This window comes from Pecten maximus, chromosome 5, assembly GCF_902652985.1.
Source record: "Pecten maximus chromosome 5, xPecMax1.1, whole genome shotgun sequence".
In the NCBI taxonomy this organism is placed as follows: domain Eukaryota; kingdom Metazoa; phylum Mollusca; class Bivalvia; order Pectinida; family Pectinidae; genus Pecten; species Pecten maximus.
The window spans coordinates 47,598,471-47,625,488 of record NC_047019.1 but is presented as its reverse complement, the minus strand read 5'-3'; the positions used below and the strand labels follow the sequence as shown (position 1 = coordinate 47,625,488).

Sequence of the window (27,018 nt, the reverse complement as noted above, 5' to 3'; positions counted from 1 at the left end):
ATGTGTAAATGTGCATGCCACTTTATTTTTCTCAAAATTGTGGTTGCTATGGCAACTGGTCACTATAAACAGGTTTTCTGATAAGAACCATAACTTTAAGTTTGTCCGGACAACTCCTCCTAAACCGATGGGCCGATTTCAATGAAACTTCACACAAATACAGAGGACCATGTGTAGATGTGCATGCCACTTTATTTTTCTCAAAATTGTGGTTGCTATGGCAACTGGTCACTATAAACAGGTTTTCTGATAAGAACCATAACTTTAAGTTTGTCCGGACAACTCCTCCTAAACCGATGGGCCGATTTCAATGAAACTTCACACAAATACAGAGGACCATGTGTAGATGTGCATGCCACTTTATTTTTCTCAAAATATGGTTGCTATGGCAACTGGTCACTATAAACAGGTTTTCCGATAAGAACCATAACTTTAAGTTTGTCCAGACAACTCCTCCTAAACCAAAGCGCCGATTTCAATGAAACTTTTCACAAATATAGAGGAACATGTGTAGATGTGCATGCCACTTTTTTTTCTTTCTTTTTTTTTTAAATATGGTTGCTATGGCAACTGGTCACTATATTACCGGGTTATCTTATTAAGCCTTCCATTTCACCATTGCAGATTGCGGGAGTATTAGTCAGCCATCTTGGCGACAGTTCTAGTTTTAACCGATTGCTTTGAAACTTGGTAGGCTTTATATTCATATATTGGTGTTTTCTTGAAAAGAATTTTCATTCAATGATTAGATTTCCTCCTACATTTTTCGACAGATTTCTTAGAAACTTAGAATGAATTAGTCATGACATAAAGTTAGTTTACCGAAAAAATTCTGATTCTACCATTTTTCCAAAAGTTATTGCTGTCAATTTCAGATGTTGAAGACTTGTTTTTGTCAAACTGTCAGAAAATTAGATATTAACTTTGCAGTGAAAAGTAAGATTTATAGCATACCAGATAGCCAGCCTTCTGGTGATGTAAAGTTTATTTTATATAAGTTAGGATATAACAGTATATGGTATTTGACAGGTGTATATTGTTCCACCCTGCAGGTACTCTTGTTAATAAGTATCCGCATCATTCAATATTTATCAGTCTTCTTCCGTGGCTGTATCCTTGAGCAAGTCATTTTACCCTTATTGCTCTGGTTGGCATGTGACAGACTCCCCTTCTGTTCTTTTGTGAGGTAGTTGCCATCTACTACAAGGTGATCACCCCGCCTCAAAATGACCCTGGCTGTTCACGAAGTGATAAACCTAGCAGACAAGCTCTGGGTTAGAATACCAAAATTAGATAGTTTATATACTTATAAGTGATTAAATGGTAAATTAAAAGAGGACAAAATTTCAAAAATTCAATATTTTTATTAAAAATGAATTAACAAAATGAGTCCCAGTAGCATGCAAAGAACACTTTCAATTTACAACTGCAGCTCATGATCAAATCACACTCAAATTTTCTGTTTGCTGATGACCATTTCAATGGAAACGAGTATTGTGTTGACAGATTCTACCAGATACTGAGTCCAGACACGACAACATGATCTGTACTGTAAATGTAATTTTCAATAGGGTTATATTTTGTAAGTAGACTAAAATCTTTAAAAGCCTACATAGAAACTTTCACAAAATAATATGGCCATCAAATAACAGGTACATCTTTTTTAGTGAAACCGCCTTAGAACCACCTAAAGCCAAAACAGTACTCGGGTCTCAATTGTGTTTTACAGCAGAATCACATTTTATTTTAACCATCTAAAACCAAAACCATACTCGGGTGTCACTTGTCATTACAGCAGAATCACATTATAGTTTACTGATTTATTTTAAACATCAAAATCTATAAACATATTAAAGTATGTATCAAATAAAAATATTGTAGGCAAATATATGTGTATAAATCTACATAACATCTCCAAGTAAAACAACAAACATGTAACAGCCTCACAGGCAAACACAAGAAACACATGTTCTACTGTACCAAGGCACGTCGCGGTGAGTAGCTACGATAACGATACTACAGTGTATTGGGATAGACTGAATCATTATGTATATGGTGTTAACAAATCTAATAAGCTTTAATTGGTTAACATACAAATTATTTCGACACAGTGGAGAAGATTTGATTAATGTCAGATTTATATTCCTGTATATGTAAAACGCAATGAATTAACTAGTACATTTTGTATATCAAAATGACAACTGATGATGGTTGATAAAATTCCGAATATATAATGTCTGATTTTAAACTGAACTGTTTGGTCCCTATATCATACATGTGATGACCAGTAAATAGAGTTCAGAGATTACCTGCCAGGAAGGTGGAGCTTTTAGTAGTATCTTTATTGTAAACATTTTTTAAACAGAGTAGGTAAGTATAATAATTGTTGTCATGTTGTCATGTGTGATAATGATATAACTCTCCAATTATCATTTTCAGCAAGGAATATTTTCATATTTTTAAGGTAGAGACCACAGACCACAGACTCCCTACAGACCACAAACATCGGACTCCCTACAGACATCAGACTCCCTACAGACCACAGACATCAGACTCCCGACAGACCACAGACATCAGACTCCCTACAGACCACAAACATCAGACTCCCGACAGACCACAGACATCAGACTCCCAACAGACCACAAACATCTGACTTCATACAGACCACAGACATCAGACTCCAGACAGACCACAGACTCCTGACTCCATACAGACCACAGACATCAGACTCTCTACAGACCACAGACATCAGACTTCCTACAGACCACTGACATCAGGCTTCCTACAGACCACAAACATCAGACTCCCTACAGACCACAGACTCCCTACAGACCACAGGCATCAGACTTCCTACAGACCACTGACATCAGACTCCAGACAGACCACAGACTCCCTACAGACCACAAACATCAGACTCCATACAGACCACAAACATCAGACTCCCTACAGACCACAAACATCAGACTCTCTACAGACCACAAACATCAGACTCTCTACAGACCACAGACGTCAGACTCCCTACAGACCAGACTCCATATACAGACCACAGACTCCCTACAGACGACAAACATCAGACTCCCGACAGACCACAGACGTCAGACTCCCTACAGACCACAAACATCAGACTCCCGACAGACCACAGACGTCAGACTCCCTACAGACCACAGACATCAGACTCCCGACACACCACAGACATCAGACTCCCGACACACCACAGACATCAGACTCCCGACAGACCACAGACATCAGACTCCCGACAGACCACAGACATCAGACTCCATACAGACCACAGACATCAGACTCCATACAGACCACAGACATCAGACTCCAGACAGACCACAAACATCAGACTCCCGACAGACCACAGACATCAGACTCCCGACAGACCACAAACATCTGACTTCATACAGACCACAGACATCAGACTCCAGACAGACCACAGACATCAGACTCCAGACAGACCACAGACATCAGACTCCATACAGACCACAGACATCAGACTCCAGACAGACCACAAACATCTGACTCTATACAGACCACAGACTCAATATAGACCACAGACATCAGATGTGCACAGTATGTAGTACACCTGTTTGTGTGTATGTATAGTAATATGAGTATAGTTTTAGGAATATTCATGGTTTTCTGGTTAGTTATGATAGTGAATAGGATCATAACATACAGAGTACATGGCTTGGGCTGAACAAGGTTCCACGTAACTCTTAAAGATTTCACCGGTGTGGAGATTAACAAAGATACTGTGTATAGAGCTAAAGAAATCACTAGGTCACAAAAACACAAAAATGAAATATACAATGATTATTGTGTTAACCATGTAAATAAAACTTAGAATAAGTGAAACAGATCTAGTAACTATTCTACTAAAACAGTATTACACAGACAGATTTAAATATATCTTTATATAACCCCAAATAATAAACTAAATATGAGTATCAAAAACTCAAATACCATAAATCTTTTACACTTCCTCAGGATTCTAACATATTATATTCTAACACAGGTAACTACAGATACTGATAAAAGTATTGTGGGGAGAAAGAAATCTCCCATGAAAATCTCTACCTGAGTAACAAAAGTATACACTAAGCAGTCTGTATCAGACAATTACAGCACAAAGTTCACACCTTTAATCCACAGATCAACAACACAAAGTTCACACCTTTAATCCACAGATAAACAACAAGAAGTTCGCACCTTTAATCCACAGATCAACAACAGGAATCCACACATTTAATCCTCAGATCAACAACAGAAAGTCCACACCTTTAATCCATAGATGAAGAACAGGAAGTTCACACCTTTAATCCACAGATCAACAACAGGAAGTCCACACCTTTAATCCACAGATAAACAACAGGAAGTTCACACCTTTAATCCACAGATAAACAACAGGAAGTCCACACCTTTAATCCACAGATAAACAACAGGAAGTCCACACCTTTAATCCACAGATAAACAACAGGAAGTTCACACCTTTAATCCACAGATGAAGAACAGGAAGTCCACACCTTTAATCCACAGATAAACAACAGGAAGTTCACACCTTTAATCCCAGATAAACAACAGGAAGTTCACACCTTTAATCCACAGATAAACAACAGGAAGTTCAGACCTTTAATCCACAGATAAACAACAGGAAGTCCACACCTTTAATCCACAGATGAAGAACAGGAAGTCCACACCTTTAATCTACATATCAACAACAGGAAGTCCACACCTCAAATCCACAGGTCAACAACAGGAAGTTCATAACTTTAATCCATAAACACATTGCATTTCGAAATTAAGATAATAAACATAGAAACACAACTGCCAAAAGGAAGACATTTTTAAATGTGCGCCACCTGGGCCTCAAACTCACTAACTACAGCACCAAATCGCCTAGCAAGAAATATCAAAAGCTGCTACATAACCTGACTCAATGTATATACACTATAGATTGTCTATATGTTTACCTCCATTCTGACAGAACACTGACAATTATTAGTGAGATGAAACTTAGCTATAGGTAGAGTCATGTAGGCAGTAAACCAGTATAACTAAGTAAAAAATATGTATATACATCCCTCTGTTCAGGTGGGTATAAGCTCCTCTACAATAAACACACATTTTACACTCATATATACTGGTGCAAAAATAAATTAAATACTGAAAATCTGTGTTCATTAAAATCAGTTTGGTAGCTTGTACATTAAAAGTATTTAATCAAAGGGACATAACTCTAACTATAGATGTGGTTTTATCAATGCTGTGTAATATGACAATGTCAAAATTGCCAAATTTAACATATAAATACATTCCACCATACAACCATATAAAAATTCTTTAACAGTAAAAGGCAAGTACAATGTGCATGTAAAAGTATGTAACAAATCTTACCAATTTAATCAGTTTTCAAAATACATTTAAATGTTATTTAAATAATTAAAAAAAAATCAAGAAGGGTGATGACCATGACTCTTTATGTTAAAAATACATGAATTATTTACCATCCAAAATCAAATTAACTACATACGTACATGTGTACATCTGATGTCATCGTCACACCATGTGTACATCTGATGTCACCATCACACCATGTGTACATCTGATGTCACCATCACACCATGTGTACATCTGATGTCACCGTCACACCATGTGTACATCTGATGTCACCGTCACACCATGTGTACATCTGATGTCACCGTCACACCATGTGTACATCTGATGTCACCGTCACACCATGTGTACATCTGATGTCATCGTCACACCATGTGTACATCTGATGTCATCGTCACACCATGTGTACATCTGATGTCACCATCACACCATGTGTACATCTGATGTCACCATCACACCATGTGTACATCTGATGTCACCATCACACCATGTGTACATCTGATGTCATCATCACACCTGTACATCTGATGTCATCATCACACCATGTGTACATCTGATGTCATCATCACACCATGTGTACATCTGATGTCATCGTCACACCATGTGTACATCTGATGTCATCGTCACACCATGTGTACATCTGATGTCATCGTCACACCATGTGTACATCTGATGTCACCATCACACCATGTGTACATCTGATGTCATCATCACACCATGTGTACATCTGATGTCATCATCACACCATGTGTACATCTGATGTCATCGTCACGCCATGTGTACATCTGATGTCACCATCACACCATGTGTACATCTGATGTCACCATCACACCATGTGTACATCTGATGTCATCATCACACCATGTGTACATCTGATGTCATCGTCACACCATGTGTACATCTGATGTCATCATCACACCATGTGTACATCTGATGATCTGATAAAATTTTGTATAAATCTGACATCATCATCACACCATTTCTTCGACTCTGTCATCACAACAACTGTTCCTCAGCTGAAGTCCTCGGGTAGCATGAAAACTGTACTGTATATAATTAAACTTCATGAGATATCAAAATGCAATATCATTAACTAGATGTTAAATAAGAAGATCTCACCTATAATGAATAAGCAATGCTGACTATTAAAAAAAGACATTCTACAAATATAAACAAGAGGCCCAATGGGGCTGTATCGCTCACCTGCTTCTAGAAAAACATCAAAGTGGATCTAGGTCAGATACTAAGCTGATTATTACTATATTCAAATATCAGAGTAGGCTAGTTTTATTCATGTCAATAAATTTGTAGTTCTTCATTAAAGCGTACTTTTGCCCCAATATCAGTTCTCAGAGTCTATTGCTATCGAGAATTCATTCATAAAGATTTATTGTGACCTGAATGTAGGTCAAGGTCATTCATTTCTACAAACAAGGTAGCCCTTTACCCCAGCGTGCTACAGACACAACATTTGGTCTCTAGGCATAACAGTTATTGAGAAGAAGTTGTTTCAAGATTTTATGCTATTTGATGCCTGTGACCTTGACTGTAGATCAAGGTCATTCATTTAAACAAACTTGTTTGTCCTTCACCCAAACTTGCAACATACCGAATATCAACTCCCTTGGTCTTCAGTATGTACTAACACCCTGGGGAGGATATCAGTTTGTACTAACACCCTGGGGAGGACATCAGTATGTACTAACACCCTGGGGAGGACATCAGTATGTTCTAACACCCTGGGGAGGACATCAGTATGTACTAACACCCTGGGGAGGATATCAGTATGTACTAACACCCTGGGGAGGACATCAGTATGTACTAACACCCTGGGGAGGACATCAGTATGTACTAACACCCTGGGGAGGACATCAGTATGTACTAACACCCTGGGGAGGATATCAGTTTGTACTAACACCCTGGGGAGGACATCAGTATGTACTAACACCCTGGGGAGGACATCAGTATGTTCTAACACCCTGGGGAGGACATCAGTATGTACTAACACCCTGGGGAGGACATCAGCATGTACTAACACCCTGGGGAGGACATCAGTATGTTCTAACACCCTGGGGAGGACATCAGCATGTACTAACACCCTGGGGAGCACATCAGTATGTGTACTTACACCCTGGGGAGCACATCAGTATATACTAACATTCAACTAGCATATCAACATGTACTAACTATGTAACAGTTAGCACCACAGGTGCTGTGTTTTCAGTCTCATCCCATGGAAGCACCAAACAGCGGCATGCTGTAAGTATCAACATACAGGAGTTGTGCTGTAAGTATCAACATACAGAAGTTGTGCTGTAAGTATCACTCCCCAGGAGTTGTGCTGTAAGTATCAACATACAGAAGTTGTGCTGTAAGTATCACTCCCCAGGAGTTGTGCTGTAAGTATCACTCCCCAGGAGTTGTGATGTAAGTATCACTCCCCAGGAGTTGTGTTGTAAGTATCACTCCCCAGGAGTTGTGATGTAAGTATCACTCCCCAGGAGTTGTGTTGTAAGTATCACTCCCCAGGAGTTGTGATGTAAGTATCACTCCCCAGGAGTTGTGATGTAAGTATCACTCCCCAGGAGTTGTGATGTAAGTATCACTCCCCAGGAGTTGTGATGTAAGTATCACTCCCCAGGAGTTGTGATGTAAGTTTCACTCCCCAGGAGTTGTGATGTAAGTATCACTCCACAGGAGTTGTGCTGTAAGTATCACTCCCCAGGAGTTGTGCTGTAAGTATCACTCCCCAGGAGTTGCGTTGTAAGTATCACTCCCCAGGAGTTGCGTTGTAAGTATCATTCCCCAGGAGTTGTGTTGTAAGTATCACTCCCCAGGAGTTGTGCTGTAAGTATCACTCCCCAGGAGTTGTGCTGTAAGTATCACTCCCCAGGAGTTGTGCTGTAAGTATCACCACACATGAGCTGGGCTGTAAGTATGGCATCCTCAGAATTGATGTTAAACTACTCCACATTACAACAATGAAAGACACAAACATTTGGCAGAAGTTATTTCAGCACCAAGAAGTACATCCATGTTGTAGCTCTGCTTGTATTCAAGCAAAATTCCCTCAATATATCTGGAAAAAATACAGAGAAAAATCTAATAATATGGTCCATTATATGTCAGTGTAAATCAGTATTGGTGATTGTTGGGAGACATAAAAGTTGCTGATTTGCATTTGCATATATGAAGGCTGGATATTGTAATACTTATCTTAAAATGTCAATCTAACTAACGAATATTCCTGACATCAACACAACAATACGATTTGGGTTTCTGACAAACTGATAACTACCTATAATTACCACTACACTGCTTCTTTAATTTTAATTTGTTTATATAATTAAGATAGTCATAATATTTTAATATTACATTATTTACAGGACCTTTGGTTATGGCTACATGTGCTGTCCCAAACGGCTGTTTACCTGCCAAAAGTAAAACTCAATTTACATCAGTATAATCATGACAACTAACGAAAATTTCAAAACACAAGTTTGAACATATAACTATGGGGTGTTACCTTTGGCCGACCATCAAGCTCTGCTAGGAGTTGTTGTTACATTGCCCACTTCTCTCCCTATTGTCTTCATCATCTGATTCTTCTCGAGACATCTGCAGGTTTTCCAGTTTACGCAGGAGGGCATCTCCAAATGATTTCCTGTACTTTGGACTATGATGATCCAACAGGGCATATATAGTTTCAAAGTATTGGGAACTGGCAGTCTCATCCACAATGTTAAACTTGTTACCCACAACCTGCCAGGAGTAAATTATACTTATACTGAGTCAAAGCATTTAAATCAAGAGAAAACTATATACATGTACTTTACTTAAAGGGATACAAAAAAACCTAGAAATTGTCATAGATAATTAGACAGGCTTTTCACCTACTTAGTACAAAATACCTATAAATACTTAATATTCACAAAATTAAAAACTGGTGCAGAATATGTAAAAAGCATTTATCCAAATGTTCATTTGCTTTTAAGTCTCAAATAAAGCCAGTATCGCAGATATTGTGAGTCAAGAAACAGTATATATATTCAACTGGTAACAAACATATAAGAAGGTGAAATGTCCACACATTGTCATGAATTTTCTGAACCAGCTCACTGGTCAATTCTATATATATGTTCTATTTGATAAAAAGTGTTTTAAGGAATAATCATATCTAAATATTTTAATATTTAGATCTGGATACTGTGTTAGTTGGACACGGACTTAAGATGACTTTTATGTTCTTTTTCCATGTTTACTAGCATCACTTGTTTAGGGGTGTTTGTTGCGCAATAATTCTTGACACTGTTCTTCGATTCCCTTCACTTTTTGCGATGGACGCTTTCTTGCTAGACATGAAAAAACTTGTCCCCGGGGGAGGAGATATAACTAATCATTATATTATGTGTATTTATTTAATCATTATATTATGTGTATTTATTTAATCATTATATTATGTGTATTTATTTAATCATTATATTATGTGCATGTATTGCAGGTAGCAGTCATCCTTTGATTGTATGGAAATTAAGCAATCTTGGAAAAGGTGTTGATTCTCATTTATAAAATTATTATGTACTTATATCAAAAGCCTGATGAGGTAATATACACACTTTTTCCTTCATTTTGAAAGTGCAATGAGGGAGATCTCATTGGATGTTTCAGAGGTAGACATGTGTGGTAACCCTGGTAAATGCTCCTGATATACTACTTGGCTAAAGAGATGAACTTCTCTTTATCTTGATCAGTTGAGCATAAGACTGAAGTGAGCCAGGGGCCTGAGTTTGATCCCTAAGCGGAGGCAGTGATTTAAATTCAATTAACCATGTGCTGTTACATTGGTGCCCACCTAGGGACTTTGGAATTATACTTATTGTCACTTGTGAAAGTATCACTCGAGGACAAGTTCTCTCCTGAAAAGGGGTTTATATATAATCATATGTGTAATCCTGGTAAATACTGAGCTTTATTTCAATAATAAAGTTGATAGCTATATCCAACCTACTTTCGTTTTAAATTGATAAAACCCGCCATTGTGACCAAATATTGTGTTGATATTGCCACTGGACGGAGTAACGCTAGATGAGTCTACTTATATACCGACTAGTGTAATTATAGTACAGCGGTAACCGCTAATGTTGGAGGACTGAAAACCAATTTATATAGTATTCTACATAAAATAGTATTTCTTATATCCTTGATATTCAACATACAATATTCAAATACAATACGCCTAGATTGCGCAATATCAGGACTGTCAGGTCTAAAAATAGATACAGCATGACAATTTTGACAGAATTTACCCGGAACCCTTGGTCAGTGAGCTCTACGCTGAACTCCTGTTCCTCTTGCGTCCTGAGGTTTAGGTGAATTACTTTGTCGCCATTTGGAAGATCTTTTGCTATTTCTACGTAATCAACAGCGTATGCGACCTCTTTGACAACTTCCTGTGCTTCTATTCGAAGAGTAAGGTTTTCCTCGCCGATGTCCACCATTATGCGGAAGTAGATCCGGAAGTCGACAACGGAAGTTACACAACGTTAAAGGCAAAGGCAAAATAGTGTTGCGTTTGTTGTGCTCAGTATAAACTTAACTAGTGGCATGTTCGTTTATGCAGACAAGCCGGTTCGTCTGTTTTTTAAATTGTTTTTTTTTTCAGGTATATATATATTAACATACCTATCGGTGTTACTGCAGACTTTGAAAGTTTTTGTCAAAGCTCGTCTGAAAAAAATAATAAAAACAGGCCGTCCTTATTTCATAAAACGAACAACTCTGGTCCAAATTGGCCAACCATTTGGCACCCTGGATCAACAGAAAATTATCGCATGGTTGATTTTTTTTTTATAAACGATAGACGTGTGATATATACGTCTCTGGTAGTGCTATAACAGACAGCAATGATCGTGAAAAGAGATGTAGTCATATAGATATAGAGGAATTATTTTATATCAGAAAAAATAGACGTGAATAGTTTAATTTAATATGAAAAAAAGTAAATAAATAGTAAAACGATTATATAGTCCAAAGAAAACAAGGAATTCTTACAGGAAGAAATACTCAGACTGTCTCACGCACATCAGTACAAGGAAGGAAAACTATAGGTTCCTACCCATGTATTCGACATCACAACGGCTAGAGCAAGTGAAAGAAGGAAAAGACGTCGACTTAAACATTTGAATAGCACGTGAAGGGGCACAAAAATAACATCAATATTTGGCACGAAAAGAAGAACGGCCAAGTTTTGATGCAAGCGCTGCCACCATACAAAGGAAACATACACAATCGGGCGGTGTTCAGAGAAAGACAACCAGACAACAACGTAAGATGGAAAACCTCTTGTACCCAGAAATGATGAAGATACTGAGAGCGCCAAACCTTAGCTACCGGCGTGACATGGTAGAGATAAACAAGACAGTGAGAGGAATATACGGAGGATACCTCAGATAGATCAACCACAGGGACAAACTCCATAGGCAAGATCATCACTCGATATATAAATATTGGCATGATTCCATGTAACTCTTTTAACCAAGACAGCGTCTTTGTGGTCCGCGTCAATCTATGTATGTAAGGACAACACAGGAGTAGATTTAGATATGCTTTATATGGAAACAACAGGAAATTGACAAAACGAAGTTAATATACGAACAAAGATATAAATTTACTTGGAGACCATTGAAAGGCACAAGGAGAATTGTAACATGGCGCATGGTTAATTCAAATGACGGACTCCTCTAGGAGTCGAACTGGAGACCTCTGAATCACGACTTAAGAGAAGTCCTCTCTAGTTGGGCGGTATACTGGTGGTTTTCCGAGGTTACTATAAGATGTGGAGTTCGGGAAGAGTTAGCGCGTCTTCTGCTTCATCGAAGACGCATGCCATGTAAGTCTAGGTTAATCTTTCTGGGAACTTCTCTGTAACAAGGACGTGTACGTCCCTGGTATCAACAAGTCGATATCGACTTTATTAAGAGAGTTCAATAATTTGATGTGCCACGAGACTTTAGGTGAAGCCATATCAGTTTGTTGAAAGAACTTAATAATTCTTATGATATGTCACGAGTGTTAGATTCTGTTCCTCACACAACTCAATTCTAATGAGTATCAATTGTGACGTCATAAACTATTTATGATGTCACAATAGTGTTTAACTTCCTGGCATGTAGGAAAGTGAAAAAATTCACACCAAGAAGCCGTCTTTGACTTTTTCACCGACAATGTCTCAACCGATGATGCTAATATATAACATGCTATCGTTTTTAATATCAAAGTCATAAATATGTTTTTAAAAATCATGTTATTGAATTACTCAAATATTATATGAATAATCTCACAATGGTCCACTCTCGGTAAACACGTTTGACATGACATATGGTATGATATGATAGATAATGGATACAGGCAATATGCCTCTATATTCATATCTCAATTATTGAATTAAAATGTTAGTGTTTCTTCCGGATGTTGTGTTATCCCGCCAAATGGTTGCAATTGTATTTCAGTTCAAGGTCCTTCCAGTCAGTGGATATATCAAGGTTGAAACAACAACATATATATTATTAACATAAATATTTTCTTCGAGCTTATATTAACAGCAACATATATTGAGTTGAAAAAATTGGCTTATATTTTAATGTTGTAATTGATTCAAAATTAGATTACTTCTGTGTCGTTGCCGTTGTAGAAGTGTATGTTGTTGAAGTGTATGTATACAGCACTTTTCTTTGGGGGGGGGGGGGGGGGGGGGGGGGGGTCGCTGAAAAACTGAGGCTACAATACCCACCCCCCACCCCCCCAAACAAGTCTATCGTCATCACGGTATGTATACTTTCTTATAATAATATTTTATTTTATGGGCCTATAGGCTCAAGACATTATCCGGGAACATCTGTTATCTTCTATAGAAATATCAAACTGTTAGGCATCCTACTGTATCTATTAAAAAGTCAGACAGACTGCAGTAATTATATGACAGTGTACTAAATTCTTTGTCAAATTTACAGAATAGATATCAACAATTTAAAATTAAATTATCTTATGTGGTAGCTAGTTTGTTTAACAAATATATATTGGTTTGGCCTGCACAAATACAGATATACGTGTAACATAGAGTTACCTCCCTTCTGTTTAAAACAGCCAACATGGCAGCCAGTGTACTCCCTACCACTCAGCAGAGATACGTGAACGGTGTTCCGCTGTCCACTGCTCGTAAAACGCTCAGAATGAAGGAGAAGTACGTTATTTTGTTGGTGTTTGTCACATTTGGATCTGTATGTTTTGGAGCAATTTTCTTCCTACCCGATCTGAGGGAACGAGTAAATGTGAGTGAGATGAGAAAACACATGCAGAATGTAGATACAATGATATTCCCGAAGCCGGGAGAAGGTGGTGGTGACTTGTCACCAGGGAAAGGAAAGATTCTTCGTCACGATAATAATGGTGTAGATGCTCATAAAATAGACGACAAAGAGCGATTACGTAAACAAATGGAAATACAATGGCAACAGGAAAAGATGGCAGAGGCAGTAGCTAAGAGACTGAACATGTCAAAGGATGATACTAAAAAAGTACAGGGGGAGATTCTGGGAGAGAAGGAAAGAATTCTACAGAAAAAGAAGGAGATAGAGGAGCAGCAGAAGGAGGAAGAAATAGAAAAGCTGAAGGAGGTTCAGAAGGACCATGAAGGAGGCTTGGGTGCTCAGGGTGGAGAACCCAAAGATGCTCAAGCAGCTGAGAGGAGAGAAGAAATCCGACAGGTTTGTATTTGTAGAGATTTACTGTTAGATTCTACATCATATATAGATAGGTTTTACATTGCTAGAGGATGTATGAGAAAATTTTGTGTATCTAAACAATAATGCATGTTAACATACATAATATTTATAATGTAAAAAAACAGGTTATGTGGCATGGTACCAATATTGTTATGTAGCAGGCCGGGTTTTAATTGTATATAGTTGTACGGTCGCCTTCTAGCTTCCGGCTGGGGGGAATTTCCCTTTAGCTCAGTTGGTAGAGCGGCGGACCAGTAAGCCGAGGGTCGCGGGTTTGATCCCGGCTTGCTCCACTCTACTACTCCTTGAACTTTTACATTGGTGCCACAGACCACATCAAGTGAAAGCAAGAGGCTTCCTTGGAGTTAGAACCTGGGTTGGTGTGTTCGGAGGAGAACACGTTTGAAGGAGCTCGAGGGAGTAGTGTAGCAGGCCGGGTTTTAATTGTACATAGTTGTACGGTCGCCTTCTAGCTTCCGGCTAGGGGGAATTTCCCTTTAGCTCAGTCGGTAGAGCGGCGGAGCAGTAAGCCAAGGGTCGCGGGTTCGATCCCGGCTGGCTGCACACTACTACTCCTTCAACTTTTACAGTTATATGGTCTAGCTGTCACTCAGCTGATGGAGTTGGGTGCTTTGCCTAAGGAGGGACCGTAGAGTTTTGGATCATCATGTTGGAGACTGGGGTTCAAATTTAATTTCCTATCGGGTTTGCTCAGCAGGAGTGTGTTTTCAATTTTTTTTTCACAATTTGGCATCCAACAAAAATCCCATGGTGTGTGGCAGAATAAAGTGTACATGTACGTATACGTGTTCAGTAGGAAAATGTCTTGTTTGAAGTACAATTTCCATGTAAAAATCTGTCAGTTACTGTAACTATGTCCTTGCACAAGAAATAAACATTTATATATATACAGTACATGTGTAAAAATGGAGTATTATATACAGTACATGTGTAAAAGTGGAGTATTATATACAGTACATGTGTAAAAGTGGAGTATTATATACAGTACATGTGTAAAAATGGAGTATTATATATATATATATATACAGTACATGTGTAAAAGTGGCGTGTATAGGTCACCTACTGACTCAGGCCAGCGTGAATTTCTCTTTAGTGGTAGCTATATAGTATCGATGTGTGAAAGGAGTAGTTTGGCCATTGTGGCAGGTATTGTATATTGTGTTCATGATGCAGTCATTCTTAATTATATATATTGAAAGATCTAGAGCATGCTCAGGAGTTAATCCAGATCTAGAGATTATCACACATGAGACTCGGGTTCAATCGATTCCTGTCGGGCACATGTACATGGTCATGACAGCAAAAATGCTTTTCCTTGTTCTTTCACAATAGTAATAATCCAAACCAAACCTCATATACCTAGTGCCATGCAGTTCAAATTAATTTGAAGACATGATTTTTTGATAAAGCAATAATTTTCTAATTATTTATACTTGATATGCATTTCGGCTTGGCCATACTTGTTAGAACAAGTTCAGAATATTCAAATTTTTCTGTAAGTGCCTTCAAAATCTTGGCCTTGGGGAAAACAAAAAACAAAACTATCAAACTGATTTATAGATGTGTGTTTTGACATTGTAACACATCTGTACCACATGTACAGACACACCATATATATATATATGCCACAAATTTTATTGTTGAATCAGTTTATTAGTTTTTTTTTTTTTTAAATCATGCACATTTGCATATACAACAACTAAATGTTACTTGAGACTCCACCAAAATATCGAAAGTTCATTTCTATTATTTCAACATTACATAGATTATATTGCTACTGTAATTTGCTATACTTTGTAATGACATGGTCATGTAACATGCACGTATAACTATAAGCTAGCACCACAAGAAAACAATAGAAAGGCTTACATTTTGTTCACACTGTTTGCATGTACTTTAAAAAAAAAAATTGGAAATTAGTAAATTTATGCAATGTTATTTGAGTGGCTTAAATATCTTCTGACATCTACATATTTTATATATGATCACAAATCATAATTATACAATAAATAAAATTTTGTAAAAAAGAAAGACTTAAAACCGATCGAGCTAAAGAGAAGATTCTCTCTAGCCGAGCAGTATTGTGGCTAGTAATTACCAGGATTACATACTCGACCCCCCCTCTAGGAAAGAACTCATCCTCGAGTTTCCAGGGGTAACAGCGCTGTTTGTGGAGCAAGGCTGAGTATTTTTTCTCTGTCCCTATACATACATGCATGGGCGCCAATATAACAGAGCGCATGATTGATTAAATTTATAAATTACTACCTCTGCTAGGGATCGAACCCCGGAACTCTCAGTCTGGCTTACTAGTCTTACGCTCAACCGATCGAGCTAAAGAGAAAATCTCTCTATAGCTAGCCGAGCGGTATATTGCGGCTAGTATTTACCAGGGTTACATATATCATGTAAAGAAGACTTTCAGTTTTCAACCCTAGGGTTGTCAAATATCCTCCATAGCAATTGCAATTTGGCCGTCAAAATGAAAGTACAGACTAGTACTAATATGGATATATATAGTTGCAGGCGGCAACTACGGTATCACTAAATCCGAAATTATGACAAAAGCAAAATCATCACATCTGTAATTTATAAGTATATGTTCACATCATGTTTTTAAAAGCTTCTTCTTGATGTACATGTGTTATATCTAATTTCTATTCATGATCATATGTAATAAATTTGTTGAAAACTGCATTTGATATTTATTGGAACAATTTTCGGATCCACACTACTTGTTCATTTGTTTATTAATGTTCTACGTATGGTCTGTGAAATAAGTTGTATATGAGATTTTGCAATTCATTGTCGTGAATCAGGGTTACCATTTGATTTTCGATTGCAAATTGATCATCGCGACATCACTAGCGAGTAGCTACATGTACATGTGTTTTACTAATTAACATTTACATGTTATTTCACCCTAAACAATTCCTCATTTGTTACTACATGTAACTGATTGGTGTGTGCCGTGTGGACATGTTTACGTTACTGCTAGCGCTAATATGTTTGACCAGGGCAGGTGATCACTGGCCGTAAAACTTAAAGTTCTCTTCCAGCTGGCAGTCATGGTGAATGTTTTATCACATTATTCATGATCATATCCCAGTCCAGACAGAGCTGATGATGATGTGTCTACTGTCATTACAGTCCTAGATAACTATTGTTCTTTGTTAGTCAATTTTGTAACATGTTTTATGATTGTAAGTTTCTGGTGATATAAAAAAAAAAGCTATAAAAGTTGTTTCTTATAACTGCTGTGAAATAGATGATTTATTATAAACTGTTTATGGCCCAAATAGGTTTATCTAGCTCTGTCTAACCAATGATAATATAAGCTGACCATGACCCAAATGTTTAACTAATATGATAACTACACCTGACATTTGATTAAGCATTTTAAAGTACAAGAAACTCTAATGGATACTGACTAGATTTGCATTTACTGGATCCGGAGGGCAAGTTGCATAATTGTCATTGACTAAAGTCGTCATTGACTGAAGTCATTTCATCGACTGCATGGAGTGGCCATTGAATGGAAGACACAAGACATCTGCATGATGAGCTGTCATTGACCGAAGTTGTCATTAGCTGGAGTCATCATCATTGACCAAGGTCGTCATTGGCTGGATCATTGACAATTTGTTATTGACTGATGTTGTCATTGACTAGCGTCATCATTGGCTGGAGTCATCATCATTGACTGGAGTCATCATCATTGACTGGAGTCATCATCACTGACTGTAGTCATCACTGACTGGAGTCATCATTGACTGTAGTCATCACTGGCTGAAGCCATCATCATTGACTGGAGTGATTGTAGTTATCATCATTGACTGTAGTGGCTGGAGTCATCATTGACTGGAGTGATTGGAGTCATCATCATTGACTGTAGTGGCTGTAGTCATCACTGACTGTAGTCATCACTGACTGTAGTCATCATTGGCTGTAGTCATCATCATTGGCTGGAGTCATCATTGACTGGAGTCATCATTGGCTGTAGTCATCATCATTGACTGGAGTCATCATTGGCTGGAGTCATCACTGACTGTAGTCATCACTGACTGTAGTCATCACTGACTGTAGTCATCATTGGCTGTAGTCATCACTGACTGTAGTCATCATTGGCTGTAGTCATCACTGACTGTAGTCATCATTGACTGTAGTCATCATTGGCTGGAGTCATCATCACTGACTGTAGTCATCACTGACTGTAGTCATCACTGACTGTAGTCATCATTGACTGTAGTCATCATTGGCTGTAGTCATCATTGGCTGTAGTCATCATTGGCTGGAGTGATTGGAGTCATCATCACTGACTGTAGTGGCTGGAGTCATCATTGACTGTAGTCATCCTTCCATCTCACGTAGCTTGGTATTGAACAATCTATTCTACTGTTTTATATATCTTCATTTGCTTTGGTTTGCTCACATTTCTGTGCTAGGGGACGTGGTTGACACTTTATCTGAGTTACACCCCTCTTCAACTATATAGTATCAGTAAAAAACCATGTAAAACATCTTGTTCAGTTCATAAAAGGTGGCTGATAAATGTGGAGGAAAGACAGAAGTGAGGCCTACTCATAAGACAAGATGAACACTTCTTGGAATAATTGTATTTTTGATATGAATGATATATGACCCAGCACACATATAGCTAATTAAGCATCTATCTGTGGTACAGAACATAGGTGGTGACCGATGACAAATTATCCTCATCAGGGGTCACATTATTGGTTTTTCTTTCCTTATAAGTTAATTCATTCCAATTAACTTTTGCGTAATTAAAATAATTAATGGGCATGTGAAAGCCATATCTGTAGATGGTATATCACAACACTAATATGAGTGTTAATTCCTGTACAGCGAAACATATATCATCACATGGGTCATACAGATACAAATAGCATATATGTCAGACTGTAAATAATTAGGATTAGCTAGGCGCTTGTCTAAATTTGATGGTAGTAGGTATATAAATCTGAAAAGTTTTCACAGATGGGAGATTTTGGTTTTTGCTGTTAAAAGTAGTCTTTATTTTCAAAGAATTCTTGTTTGAGATTAAAAGTTGCCCTGGAGACATGTACAGCAGCTCCAAATTTATAGATATTTCTTGAAACTTGGTAGATTTTATCTGACATATTTTTTACTTGTAATATAATTTAGTATTCTAATCTCATCTAGATATCCCCTCTCTCTGACTGATATTTCTTTGATACTTGATAATCTTACAGTATTACTTCAAATTTTCAGAGCAATATCCTTGTTATTGCGCATGCTATTTCTTGAAAAGTACTGGAGGGATATTCCTCATACTTCATGTGTAGATTCCCCTTGGTCCATGGTTGTGCCAATTGAATTTTGATTTTTGATCAGAAAAACAAAGTGGCTTACAGGCAGCCAGCTTGGATTTTGAGAATTGAAGTTTGTTATAACTATTTCTTCAAAAGTACTGGAGGGATATTCCTCAAACTTCATGTGTATGTTGTCCTTGGTCCCTAGTTGTGACAATTTAATTTGATTTTTTAACAGAAAAACAAAATGGCTGACAAGTGGCCATCTTGGAATTTGAGCATTTAAGTTTTTATCACTATACAGTTGTATTTCTTGAAAGTACTGGAGGATGTTTCTCAAACTTCACATGTAGGTTCCACTTGTTCATGTTATCAGATTATTAATTATAAGAGCTAGAAAAAAAAGAAGGGAAAAGTAGAGAGAATTCAAAGATCAGTCTGACATAGAACCAATAAAGAACACTCAGTGATTGGTGCCATGATCCTGTGGGATCTCTTGTTGAACCTCCTATCTTGTAGTTTTTTTTAACATTTTTACTTGACACCACACATGTACACATATTCTCACATTTAAGTGTTTTTAAGTTATCTGACACGAAGGGTCAGGAGGACCTTTAGCCATATCATGCTTTGTCTGTCGTTGTCAGCTGTGGCCATATCATGCTTTGTCTGTCATTGTCAGCTGTGCACCGTCTGCGAACTTTTCTCATTTCAAACTTCTTTTCAAGTTCTTCCTGTGGCATTCATTACGACATTCAACAAAACTCCAAGATTGCCGTCATGGCTATCATCTTGAAAAACACATTTAAAACTTCTCCAGTTCCACTGGTGCCGTTGAGCTTGAAATTGATGAGGATGTTAAGGAAGGGGAGCCAAGACATTATTGGTATTCTCATTCATTTATAGTTTACATGCTGGTTGGGTGTGCAATAATAAACCTTTTTTTAGATACTTGACCTTCGAATTTGAGGAGTATGACACATAAATAAATCCTTCTTTTTGTTATAATATACACTGATGGAAGTAAATTTATCTATTCCACTAACTCTAAATGTCAATTACATATAACTTGGACCTGGATTGGCTCCCTGACATTGGAGGCACACTGGTCCCAGCATGGGAATGTGTTGTATCCTGCAACAAGATATGTTACTCTGTTGTGTTCCAGTCAACTCAGCTGTAAATGAGTATATGTGGTAGAGCAGTACAAGAAGTGTCCTGATTAAGGTGTTAGTGCCAGAATGGCAGCTCCTGCTGTATATGCTCCCCAGGGTTTGGTTTAAATTTGGTTTGTTTTTGTTTAACGTCCTATTAACAGCCAGGGTCATTTAAGGACGTGCCAGGTTTTGGAGGTGAAGGAAAGCCGGAATACTCGGAGAAAAGCCACCGGTCTATATATGTTCAGTAAATGGCAACTGCCCCACGTAGATTTCGAACTTGCAATCCAGAGGTGGAGGGCTAGTGACAAAGTGTCGGGACACCTTAACCACTCGGCCACCCCGGCTCCCCAGGGAGTTGAGAAAGTTGCTTAATGCCACATAATCATAATCACAGATAATATTTTGTGAACCACTTTGAGACAGCTATATAAACTTCATTTTATTACTACATGCATCTTGGTTAGAGCTCCTGCATGCATTGACATGATCATTTGTACATATATTGTTCAAAGTGTTTTTTTCTTGCAAGGAATATATGACTTATTTTTGGGACTGTCTAATTTTTTTAAGACTACCCTTTTTTCAAAATATATCTTTCCATTAATTAATTTTAAGTAAAAGGCTGAGATAACCAGAGATCTTTCTATGAACCAATATTAAATACATGTATTAACCTGTTCTCTCCCACTCAGGACCCTCTGTACATTTAACTACAAATACATCATATTGGTACAAGTACATTTCACTACAAATATATTATATTGGTCTAGCTAATTATAATGAGACTGATATACATATAACTTAGGTTTTATCTGCATGACACATACAGACACACCCAATCGGCCTAGTGAATGTGTGACAACAGCTGTACGTAAAACATTAGATCTCAGCACATAGTCATACTAACATTACTATATGTATGTACAAAAGGATTGGGGCCAGAAGGGAGAGATATGTAGAGGGGTTGAAGTAGTGGTTTGAAGGGGCTGGTGAGAATGGAAACCTTATATAGTGAAAACCAGGTGTTTGTTTGTAATATCATTCTTAAGACTTTATTAAGGCTTTGAAGTGAAGGTCACAGATCAAAAAACACATGTCATATGTTATGAATTGTTTTGAGAAGAATTTTTATTATGATTTATACACAGACACAGCTGTACATGTTCCTTTGAGATATTTGTCTCATCCCTGTAATATGTTATATATAATACTAATATTCCCTGTAATATGTTATATATAATACTAGTAATCCCTGTAATATGTTATATAATACTAGTAATCCCTGTAATATGTTATATATAATACTAGTAATCCATGTAATATGTTATATATAATACTAGTAATCCATGTAATATGTTATATATAATACTAGTAATCCCTGTAATATGTTATATAATACTAGTAATCCCTGTAATATGTTATATATAATACTAATATTCCCTGTAATATGTTATATATAATACTAGTAATCCCTGTAATATGTTATATAATACTAGTAATCCCTGTAATATGTTATATATAAATACTAGTAATCCATGTAATATGTTATATATAATACTAGTAATCCCTGTAATATATAATACTAGTATTCCCTGTAATATGTTGTATATAATACTAGTAATCCATGTAATATGTTATATATAATACTAGTAATCCCTGTAATATGTTATATATATTTCTACCACAATACCCTGTGTTATTCAACCCTCAGACCATCAGTTAATCATTACAGCCGTTGATTAACAATCTGTTTATACCACACGTGGTATAAACTCTGTACGCATTTCGATTGGCTAACACGGTGAACTTTGACCCAAGCTGCAATTGTTATTGACGTCATCAATAATCTAATGACGTCACATCACCGGGTACCGGACGTCACCGGTACACTTTATTTGCATACGCGAAATTATACATGGCCACGTTTCCCTTTGATTCAAGCCGATATTATTGTGGTAGAAACAGGTCACACGACTCGTGATTGTTGGATATGGAATTTATTTCACACTCGAAAGTTATTTTTTAAAAGTTGCAAAAAACACTCGCTAAAGCTCGTGTCTTTTGTAACTTTAAAAAAATAACTTACTCGTGTGAAATAAATTCCATATCCAACAACCACTCGTTGTGTAACCTCTATATAATACTAGTAATCCCTGTAATATGTTATATATATATAATACTAGTAATCCCTGTAATATGTTATATATAATACTAGTAATCCCTGTAATATGTTATATATAATACTAGTAATCCCTGTAATATATGTTATATATAATACTAGTAATCCCTGTAATATGTTATATATATATAATACTAGTAATCCCTGTAATATGTTATATATAATACTAGTAATCCCTGTAATATGTTATATATAATACTAGTAATCCCTGTAATATATATATGTTATATATAATACTAGTAATCCCTGTAATATGTTATATATAATACTAGTATTCCCTGTAATATGTTATATATAATACTAGTAATCCCTGTAATATGTTATATAATACTAGTAATCCATGTAATATATAATACTAGCAATCCCTGTAATATGTTATATATAATACTAGTAATCCATGTAATATGTTATATATAATACTAGTAATCCCTGTAATATGTTATATATATATAATACTAGTAATCACTGTAATGTGTTATATATAATACTAGTAATCCCTGTAATATGTTATATATAATACTAGTAATCCCTGTTATATATAATACTAGTAATCCCTGTAATATATAATACTAGTAATCCATGTAATATATAATACTAGTAATCCCTGTAATATGTTATATATAATACTAGTATTCCCTGTAATATGTTACATATAATACTAGTAATCCCTGAATTTTATGTTTTATATAATACATGTACTTGTAATCCCTGTAATATGTTTTATATAATACTAGTAATCCCTGTAATATGTTATATATATATAATACTAGTAATCCCTGTAATATGTTATATATAATACTAGTAATCCCTGTTATATATAATACTAGTAATCCATGTAATATATAATACTAGTAATCCCTGTAATATGTTATATATAATACTAGTATTCCCTGTAATATGTTACATATAATACTAGTAATCCCTGAATTTTATGTTTTATATAATACAAGTAATCCCTGTAATATGTTATATATAATACTAGTAATCCCTGTAATATGTTATATATAATACTAGTAATCCCTGTAATATATAATACTAGTAATCCCTGTAACATGTTTTATGTAATACTTGTAATCCCTGTAATATATAATACTTGTAATTCCTGTAATATATAATACTTGCAATCCCTGTAATATGTACTAATCCCTGTAATATGATACTATAGTGTTACAGTGTTTAGTAAACATTGTGGGAATTCATGTCCGTACTAAATAAAATTTGGGGAACAAAGATACTTCAATCAAGCAAAAACAAATGGTATACACTAGAGTACTCCTGGAAGTATTTGTGTGAATCACATGACTTTGTGTTTATATATATATTTATCAATTATGGAATTTTGTTGAGGTTAATATGGTGTTGTACAGACCTGACAGAATCAAATTTGCCTCTGTCAATGTTTTAGACTATACCAGGTTGGTATACTACAATTCATGCAAGGTTTACCAAAAATTAACAGAATCAAAGGTCACTCAGTGTCATATAATAGGATTAGATACAAGGTAACTGTTGTGTTGGTTTACAGGAAAACTCAACGTATGATTTATAATTATATAATACCAAGGTAACTATTGTGTTTGTAGATGATGCTCCATGCTTGGAACAACTATGAAAAACATTCTTGGGGTGCTAATGAACTCCGTCCCATTTCCAAGAGAGGACACAGTGCCAGTATCTTCGGAACGCTGAGTCTCGGAGCGACAATTGTAGATGCTGCTGATACCTTATATATTATGGGACTGGAGGAAGAGTACAAGAAGGCCAGGGACTGGATTGCTACCTCTCTGTCATTTGAAGGGGTCAGTATTTAAATGAATACATCTGTATTGTTGTGTAGGATGGTACCAGAGTTTATACTGTGTAGTGTTGCTGGACATGGTTTTGATTTCAGGTTTGATGACACTTACCTCAGGTCTCTTTATATGTATATTTGTTACTTTTGCTGCATTTGAAACATTTTATTTTGTCATGGGACATATTGAATTAGTACATATAAGCCCTCTCCCCTAGAGTTAAAGTTCAGAATCTTTCAAAGCTAGCATAGGACTTTCATTTTTAGCCTTTTGTTTTATAGTTGATGATTCTGCAAACAGGAAGAAGGGTGTATTTGTGGGCAGGGGCTTATTTGTGGGCAAAGGAAGGGTGTATTTGTGGACAGGGGCTTATTTGTGGGCAAAGGAAGGGTGTATTTGTGGGCAAAGGTATATCTGTGGGCAGTGGCTTAATTGTGAGCAGGGGCTTATTTGTGGGCAAAGGAAGCGTGTATTTGTAGACAGGGGTGTATTTGTAGACAGGGGTGTATTTGTAGACAGGGGTGTATTTGTAGACAATGGCTAGTTGTAGGCATGAGCATATAATTAGTGGACAGGTGAATATTTGTTTATTGGGTTTATTTGTTGATTGGGTTTATTTGTGGACGGGGGTTTATTTGTTAACATACAGGCGTTTATTTGTTGACGGGGGTTTATTTGTTGATGGGGGCATATTTGTTGACAGGCGTTTATTTGTTGACAGGGGTTTATTTGTTGACAGGGATTTATTTGTTGACAGGCGTTTATTTGTTGACAGGTGTTTATTTGTTGACGGGTTTATTTGTTGATGGGTTTATTTGTGGACAGGTGTTTATTTGTTGACAGGGGTTTATTTGTTGACAGGTGTTTATTTGTTGACAGGTGTTTATTTGTTGATGGGTTTATTTGTGGACAGGTGTTTATTTGTTGACAGGGGTTTATTTGTTGACAGGGGTTATTTGTTGACGGGGATTTATTTGTTGACGGGGGCTTATTTGTTGACAGGGGTTTATTTGTTGACGGGGGTTTATTTGTTGACGGGGATTTATTTGTTGACAGGCGTTTATTTGTTGACGGGGGTTTATTTGTTGACAGGGGTTATTTGTTGACGGGGGGTTTATTTGTTGACAGGGGTTTATTTGTTGATGGGGGTTTATTTGTTGACAGGGGTTTATTTGTTGACAGGCGTTTATTTGTTGACAGGCGTTTATTTGTTGACAGGGGTTTATTTGTTGACGAGGGTTTATTTGTTGACAGGGGCATATTTGTTGACGGGGGTTTATTTGTTGATGGGGTTTATTTGTTGATGGGGGTTTATTTGTTGATGGGGTTTATTTGTTGACGGGGGTTTATTTGTTGACGGGGTTTATTTGTTGACAGGGGTTTATTTGTGGACAGGTGTTTATTTGTTGACGGGGGTTTATTTGTTGACGGGGGTTTATTTGTTGACAGGGGGTTATTTGTTGAGGGGTTTATTTGTTGACGGGGGTTTATTTGTTGACAGGGGTTTATTTGTTGACAGGGGGTTATTTGTTGAGGGGTTTATTTGTTGACGGGGGTTTATTTGTTGACAGGGGTTTATTTGTTGACAGGGGGTTATTTGTTGAGGGGTTTATTTGTTGACGGGGTTTATTTGTTGACAGGGGTTTATTTGTTGACGGGGTTTATTTGTTGACGGGTGTATTTGTTGATGAGGCGTTTATTTGTTGACGGGGGTTTATTTGTTGACAGGCGTTTATTTGTTGATAAATATGGTGTGGTAGTAGATTGTCTTGTAGTGGTGATACCAGTATACATGGATGCAATTTCCAATACAAGGTCAATGATACATATGTATATACACACATGGTCATTTGTGGATTGTCTAGCTTGGTCATTGAAGTGGAAGATGTTGATGACTGTAACCAAATCATAACTGATGTCTACTGATACACTGTATTGGCCTGTGTCTAACACTCCTAGGAACATTGTGGGATATAGAGCCATTAGACCTGATATTGATTAGGTGTAAATACTGATCCCTGGTATGTGTAGCTGTGGTAGTTGTCCCCTCGGGATCCATATTAGTATTTCATGAATGACATCAAATGCTATCACAATAGTTTCCCCTATAGATATACATGTATATTATTACATACAGTGAGGACCAGAAAATCTGCTACAGTAGTACAACAATGAACACAATCTCACCATTAGGGGAAGGAAACTCGAAATACTTCAGGCTAATCTTTTAAAAGCCCACTAAAACATACAATATGTTGTGTTATCAGAAACTAACGCATCTACAAAACATAATGAGTAATGAAATTGACGCAATGTACATAATGATGCAAAGTACATAAAAAGTATACTGTACATGTGTGCACTTTTAAAAGGAAGTGACTTTGACCCTGC

The 27,018-nt window shown here is 36.8% G+C and overlaps 2 protein-coding genes across 2 annotated transcripts in view; one reads left to right on the top strand and one right to left on the bottom strand.

Moving 5' to 3' along the window:
* Nucleotides 1-1,344: 1,344 nt before the first annotated feature.
* LOC117328217 (GSK3-beta interaction protein-like) lies at nucleotides 1,345-10,910 on the bottom strand. The gene is made up of 3 exons (XM_033885665.1): nucleotides 10,707-10,910; nucleotides 8,927-9,162; nucleotides 1,345-8,479 (listed from the first exon to the last, which is right to left on the bottom strand). The coding sequence occupies exons 1-2, from the start codon at nucleotides 10,896-10,898 to the stop codon at nucleotides 8,950-8,952; spliced, it is 405 nt and encodes a 134-aa protein (XP_033741556.1). The 5' UTR covers nucleotides 10,899-10,910; the 3' UTR covers nucleotides 1,345-8,479; nucleotides 8,927-8,949.
* Nucleotides 10,911-13,519: 2,609 nt separating this feature from the next.
* The window catches only part of LOC117328215 (mannosyl-oligosaccharide 1,2-alpha-mannosidase IA-like), a 49,041-nt gene continuing 35,542 nt past the window's right edge, over nucleotides 13,520-27,018 (top strand). The window contains exons 1-2 of the mRNA XM_033885662.1: nucleotides 13,520-14,162; nucleotides 24,418-24,633. Coding sequence (XP_033741553.1) covers nucleotides 13,548-14,162; nucleotides 24,418-24,633 — 831 coding nt within the window. The 5' untranslated portion in view covers nucleotides 13,520-13,547. The remainder of the gene's footprint in view (nucleotides 14,163-24,417; nucleotides 24,634-27,018) is intronic.

Excerpts from the sequence above, each read along its gene's own strand:
- LOC117328217 (XM_033885665.1), bottom strand. The coding sequence starts at position 10,898 with ATGGTGGACATCGGCGAGGAAAACCTTACTCTTCGAATAGAAGCACAG. Across the intron at positions 9,163-10,706 it reads TCACTGACCAAGGGTTCCGG|GTTGTGGGTAACAAGTTTAA; the intron begins GTAAATTCTGTC and ends TACTCCTGGCAG.